Source organism: Drosophila biarmipes, chromosome X, assembly GCF_025231255.1.
Source record: "Drosophila biarmipes strain raj3 chromosome X, RU_DBia_V1.1, whole genome shotgun sequence".
In the NCBI taxonomy this organism is placed as follows: Eukaryota; Metazoa; Arthropoda; class Insecta; order Diptera; family Drosophilidae; genus Drosophila; species Drosophila biarmipes.
This window is the reverse complement of record NC_066611.1, coordinates 23,754,493-23,761,224: the sequence shown is the minus strand read 5'-3', so window position 1 is coordinate 23,761,224 and position 6,732 is coordinate 23,754,493. Positions and strand designations below refer to the sequence as shown.

Below are 6,732 nucleotides of genomic sequence, written 5' to 3'. Positions count from 1 at the left end.
AAGAAGAGAGGCGAAACAAACAATATAAGTTAGGCGACATGCAAAACACATAAGCCGAAATATACCCGATGTCCTGGATATATATATCTTTGTATATACGTATTTTCCTGACTGCTGTCGCCAGCGTCGTCTGCGTCTGTTTCACGTAATTTTATTTGCAATTTTTGTGTGCTTTCCTTGCCGTCCATTTCCCCGTATTCTTACTCTTATGCAATTTTTATTTTGTCGTTGGATTTATGACAGAGCCAAGGCAACAACGGCGGCTGTAATTCCAAGTCGATATTTCCGCAGACCTCCGCAGTAAAAAACAAAACTATGAAAAATTGCTGCGAAAATATAAATAATAATGCAACAAGAGTGGGAGAACAACGATTAATTTCAATGCCAGAGCCGGACATTTCAAATATGCCGCACATTTAATTAGAGCAAAAAAGAGAGCAAACCGAAAAAAGCGGAAAATTAACAGCACGGACAGAACATTAATAAATCGATTTATGACAAACCCACAAAGGCAAGCGAATTAAAAGTGTAATATTTTTATTACTCGAATTAGGGAGGAGGCGGGTGTTAGGCTTTTGCCGGTAAATAATGGACTGTGTGCGAAAATGATTAACAAAAGTCGCGGGCATTTAAGGCCAACATTTATCAACGAATGCGGCGTTTTAAAATCCGTTTGGCTACGTTAAAAAATATAAATCTGGCATTCCATTCAAGTCGCAGGCTTTATTTTTATCGCTTTTGCTCTTATTTTCAAACCCATTGATTCAAAGGTTTTCACTGCTTCGGTTTCACAGGGTTTCACGTTTCTTTTCTCAATTGTTGCTCGAGTTTCCTTTGTGGCCGTTCCTGTTAATTTTCCGCGGCATTTTGTTTCATTTTTCATTTATCGCCGGTCATTGATTATCGTTTTCGCCCCTTTATTTGTGTATTAAATTTATTTATGGTGCATTTTTTCGCCATTTCAGTTGGCTTTATTGCAGTGGCACGCAGCCATTTTGTAAATCATACTTAACGCGGGCTGGGAAAGTCGCGAGAGGCTGGGAAATGCTGCGAAAATGGGCAGCGGGTGGCTCTGGGGGAATTTGTTGCTGCTTGTTTATTTGGTGAGTGTTTAATTGGTTTAAATTACACTCACGCACAAACACAGGCGTTTCCGCAGGAGCGCAAAGTGAGTGAGTACGGGGCGTGAAATAAAAATAAAATTCGAATTGCGAGCGCGTGAAATCAACATTTTTAATTGTTAACTTCCCACTGATTACACGTTTAATAATAAAAATAAATAAAATTCGCCGAATCGCCCCGTCGCATTCCTTTTTATTGTTAAATCATTGCCATTGTCGTCTCTTTTCTGCTTGTTTGCTCTTTCGGTATTTGCAGAACGCGGTATTTTTGTAACTTAATTATTGTTTGTTTGACCGGGCACGCCCCCCGCCCCCGAGCACTTGATTAAGGTGGTTTTAATTACAATTCCAAATATGTGCGTTACATATTCCCTGCAACCAATTGGATTCTATAGCGGCCTGTTCTGCGCAGGCATAGTTATAGAACGCCAAGCCGGGCTTAATGGCTCTTTGGGAAGTCGAAAAAATACCGTGTAATGTCCGGCAGTTTGTTGAAAAGGTGAAATGCTATTTATTCAAGGGTATCCCCCTATCGTAGTTCCTCAATCACTGAACTACTGCCTGCATGATTTCATATTTTCCGACAAATTCCGATGCAAAAATGCAGCATACTCCCGGGCCAGCAACTGAAAACGGCGTAAATTAAATATGTGAAATGGAATATTCCCGGGGGGTATCCCCACCGAGGTGCCCTTGACGGGCGAAAAAACCCGTTGGGCCACCAGGCTCGCCGCCGTGACATTCGGTCAGCCACTCAACCCATTAGCAGGCCCCACCCAAGGGCCGGGCCCAAGCCCAGGCCCCGAAGGCGGTGAGAATCCGCGGGAAGTCCCTCGCAGCAGGCTGGGGAGCTGGGGCAGCAAATTAAAACTAAATATGGGGCCCGAGTCGGGTCTCTATCGCCTAGCTGCGTGTGTTTGACCTCCCTGGCCGCTGACATAAATTGATAAAGTCGCCCGATTGGCGACGCCGTGGGTAAACATTTGAGAGCCGGGCGGCGGCGAAGCCAAAATCGAAAATTAAAATCGAAAACGAAAACGAAAACGCAGGCGAAGGCGACACCGCAGTGTGTTTATTTATTAAAATCAATTTTACACAAATTAATAGAGCAGAGGCCGGGCGGGCGAAGTCGGGTTTACTTTGGCAATTTGCGATTTATATGCGCGCTTTAATATTTTATTTCGCTTTTTGGGGACTGATCCTCCACCGAAGGTAAAAGCAAATGAGCCGCCGTCGCTTTAATGGGGTACACATCTGCGGTGTGGACGAACCCATGCCCCTGCCCATGCCCATACGTATGTGCGGCTTCAATAATGCCCGACGCGTTGGCCTGATTGTATAATTGCTCGAGCGATTCCCGGTAACGATGACATCACAGGGGCGGGCGGGGCTAAAACAGGCTCTGGCGGAGGAAAAAACAAATTACAAAGGCAGATACCTTACAGCAGTGACACACACTTAATCACTTAATAAAATCAAAAACGAGAGCAGATCAACTGAAACTGTTGCGGCTAAGCTGGGCTTAATTGCGGACCTGAAAAGGAGATAACGAGCTGTTCCAGCGAAACTTTGCATTGAGGCTTGGGGTACATAAAATAAATTACAAAGAAATATCATCCAAAGTGATGAGGCTCTTAAAGTAGATCGAAAAGATACGAAAGAAATGAATACTACTTGATGTACTTTGAAACTATTAGAAATACTAAATTAACCATCCAAAAATACTAAAAAATACTGTAAAATTACGAAGGCGTACGTCAATGTTCTTATGTAGGCATCTCAAATTATTAGACATACTAATTAAATTATCAAAAAACACTAACCATACACTTGAAAATGCCTACATAGTCTTGGAAACTGGAAAAGGTATGAAAAAATACTAAGTTTCTGCTGTAGATAACAAATACTGTAAAATTACCGTACTACAAAAATACCAAAGAAATACTAAGGCTTCAGTAGGTAGACTTGGAATAAACTACATTCATACAAAAGTTCTGTTGTAGAAACTTTAAAAATATTAGACATTCTAATTGATTTATTAGAAAATACTAACCAAACACTTGAAATACAGTTACCCAAGCAAAGCTGAACATCTCAAGATTCCAAGTGATCTTCGGTAAGCGATTTACTAGAGAGCAACTTATAAGATGATGAATGGCCTCTCCCAAGTGAAGGTTGTTTACACTCCCTCTGCTGGAAACGTGTTGATATTCAGCGGTCGTCGAGATCATTATCGTTTGTCACAAAATGATTTTCTGAGTCGCCCCTCGCTTCGCAGCTCTGCTCGGTTGCTTTTTTCCACACACATCTCCGATTTTTTGGTTTGTTTGCCAGTGTTCTCCGGCGCTCGAGCACGCCTTGGGCCCCCCTTTGCTCCGACTTGGCTTCCAAGCCGAGCTTTATTCTCGCTGCGTTCGCTGTGCCCTCGCTTCCCCTGCCCCTGCCCCACCCTCAGCGGCCCCTCCCGTCTTCCCCAGCCTCGCATTCTCAGCGAGCTCACTTAAAGTTTGGATCACCTCGACGAACCCACAGTTTCAGTCCTACGTTCAGTGCGAGCACATCAAGTGAGTGGAGTCGACCGTCCAGTATTCGTATTTTTTTCTGTGATCTGCGCCCCAGTGCCCGCGATAATACTCTTTATGGCCCGAAACTGGAACTATAATCTCCTGACATAATATTTCCTGATTTAATTTTTGTAGTACAGCAAACCTTTATCACAAATCAGCACTAACAAGTTTCCAATTTTGGAACTATTAAATATTAAAAATTAATACAGAAATTAGTAAAATACATTTGGAGAAACGTATCAGTTTTCAAGAGAAACCTAGCCACATATTCTTATAAATTATCAACAGATAAACAAACATAAATTCATTGGAAATAGGGTTAGGTTCTCCGAAAAAGACCTCCTAAAAATGTACACCTTATCATAGAAAACTGTGGTGCCCAAAAAGCCTGGAAAGCTCAGATTCTTCTGGAAGTTTCCTCGATTTACAGTTCCATTGTCAATAACCCATACATCATTTTTACTTTCAGCTATGAAGCTGTACGCCCTGTTCTCCCTTCTGGTGGGATCTCTGGCCATTGGCCAGGTCTCCGCCGCCGGGTCCCAGCACCTACTTTGTTACTACGACGGCAACAGCTTCGTCCGCGAGGGTGAGTCCCAGTTCCACGTCCGCCGGCTGATAAGAATCGGGGTTATCGGCGCGGAGAAGATCTGTACAAATAGTATGTGAATATATGTAGGACACTTAGAGAGATAGAGAGTTTCGGGGCCCAGTTCGATTGGACGATTTTCACTTTTCATAGGCACATGCTAAAAGCTAAACTGTGTATTGAGCTTCTGCGGCGCTGATAATTGGCAACGGGTCACAAGATCGGGGATGGAGGTGTTTTGCAACCAATTTGAGCCAATTGCACTTGGAGAGAGAGCCCACACAAAGCCCCAGACTCGGGCTAATTGAAATTGGCATCGGGTGTTCGACGGGTGACTCATGTCCGAGGTGCCAGCCCCAGGGCGCTAATTGGTGACGCAAATCGGTTCTATTTAGCACTTCGTTTTATATAGCACTTCTGGTTTGGGGAGAACAACAAAATGTCGTTGTCTCTGAACGCTTCCTGCCGGGTAGGGTTTTACCTTTTACAATTTCGGAATGTGAAACACCCTCGCTAAGCTCCCTTAACCAACTTTCGTTGGTGGTCTAAGCTGATCCCGGCTGATCTGAAGCCTGCCTCTAAGTATTTTTGGGAGCAGCATTGTGTACTTTTGACTCCTTTCGAGTGCGAAACTTCTCTGCATAGCTTTCCTGATTCAAAACGACTTCCTCAGGCCTCTCCAAGCTGATCCTGACCGACCTGGAGCCCGCCCTGCAGTACTGCACCCACCTGCTCTACGGATACGCCGGCATCAACCCCTCTAGCAACAAGCTGGTCAGCAACAACGAGAAGCTGGACCTGGACCTGGGCAGCAGCCTGTTCCGCCAGGTGACCGGCCTGAAGCGCAAGTACCCGGCCCTGAAGGTCCTGCTCAGCGTGGGCGGCGACAAGGACACCGTGGACCCCGAGAACAACAAGTACCTGACCCTGCTGGAGAGCAGCAACGCCCGCATCCCCTTCATCAACAGCGCCCACTCGCTGGTGAAGACCTACGGCTTCGACGGCCTCGACCTCGGCTGGCAGTTCCCCAAGAACAAGCCCAAGAAGGTGCACGGCAGCATCGGCAAGTTCTGGAAGGGCTTCAAGAAGATCTTCAGCGGCGACCACGTGGTGGACGAGAAGGCCGAGGAGCACAAGGAGGCCTTCACGGCCCTGGTGCGCGAGCTGAAGAACGCCTTCCGTCCCGACGGCTACATCCTGGGCCTCAGCGTCCTGCCCAACGTCAACTCCTCGCGTGAGTGCCACTCCCTGAATCTATACCTTTCAAATCCATCTATGTCTTCCCCCCTCCGGATCAGTGTTCTTCGACGTGCCCGCCATCATCAACAACTTGGACTACGTGAACCTGCACGCCTACGACTTCCAGACGCCCGAGCGCAACAACGAGGTGGCCGACTTCCCGGCGCCCATCTACGAGCTGAACGAGCGCAACCCCGAGTCCAACGTGAACTACCAGGTGAAGTTCTGGACGGGCAACCGTGCGCCGGCGGCCAAGATCAACGTGGGCCTGGCCACCTACGGCCGCGCCTGGAAGCTGACCAAGGACTCGGGCCTGACCGGCCTGCCCCCGGTGGCGGAGGCTGACGGAGTGGGTCCGGCCGGCACCCAGACCCAGCTGCCCGGCCTGCTCAGCTGGCCCGAGGTGTGCGCCAAGCTGCCCAACCCGGCCAACCAGCACCTGAAGGGCGCCGACGGCCCGCTGCGCAAGGTGGGCGACCCCACCAAGCGCTTCGGCAGCTACGCCTACCGCTCCGCCGACGACAGCGGCGAGAACGGGCTCTGGGTGGGCTACGAGGACCCCGACACGGCGGCCATCAAGGCCGAGTACGTGAAGCGCGAGGGACTCGGCGGCGTCGCCGTCGTCGACCTCAGCTTCGACGACTTCCGCGGCGGCTGCACCGGCCACGACAAGTTCCCCATCCTGCGCTCCGTGAAGAGCAAGTTGTAGGGCCCAGGAGCCTGGTCCTTCGTCCTTCGGAGAGGAGCGAGTCCCTCCACACACGCACATGTTTATCCCCCTACTTTCCCACTGTTTTTATCGCTGTAACGGACTCCGCTCCCGTGTAATCGCTAAATGCTAACTAATATAACATGACACCGAAGGTTGGAGTTTTTCTGCCTTCTGCTGGGGGTTGTGGGGGATGAATGTCTTTCAGGGTGGATATCCAGCTGGGTTTGTAACCATTTAGTTGTGGAGATGTGCCCCATCGCAGGCCACATCATTAATCCCTCATAGTTCTTAACAAGCGATCATTATTCCTTATAATTCCCAACCAGTTCCAGCGGAGATTACTTTAATTTCACTCTGAACCCAGAGTGGCCATAGATCCCTTTAAAAACCCCAAAAATGTACCCATAGATTACAACATCAATCGTTTTTGGCCAATTGACTATGTTTAAGCGCACTTGCTGCACTGGATCGCGTTACAGTGGGCCCTCGCTGTGCGTGAGTCGC

At 48.0% G+C, this 6,732-nt stretch overlaps 1 protein-coding gene across 1 annotated transcript; it reads left to right on the top strand.

Moving 5' to 3' along the window:
* The first annotated feature begins 3,572 nt into the window (after positions 1-3,572).
* LOC108027597 (chitinase-like protein Idgf4) lies at positions 3,573-6,379 on the top strand. Its single transcript, XM_017099116.2, has 4 exons — positions 3,573-3,685; positions 4,158-4,277; positions 4,951-5,511; positions 5,576-6,379. Exons 2-4 carry the CDS (start codon positions 4,160-4,162, stop codon positions 6,223-6,225), a joined length of 1,329 nt encoding a protein of 442 aa, XP_016954605.1. The 5' UTR covers positions 3,573-3,685; positions 4,158-4,159; the 3' UTR covers positions 6,226-6,379.
* The last annotated feature ends 353 nt before the right edge of the window (positions 6,380-6,732 follow it).

Excerpts from the sequence above, each read along its gene's own strand:
- LOC108027597 (XM_017099116.2), top strand. The coding sequence starts at position 4,160 with ATGAAGCTGTACGCCCTGTTCTCCCTTCTGGTGGGATCTCTGGCCATT. Across the intron at positions 4,278-4,950 it reads CAACAGCTTCGTCCGCGAGG|GCCTCTCCAAGCTGATCCTG; the intron begins GTGAGTCCCAGT and ends CGACTTCCTCAG. Across the intron at positions 5,512-5,575 it reads GCCCAACGTCAACTCCTCGC|TGTTCTTCGACGTGCCCGCC; the intron begins GTGAGTGCCACT and ends CCTCCGGATCAG.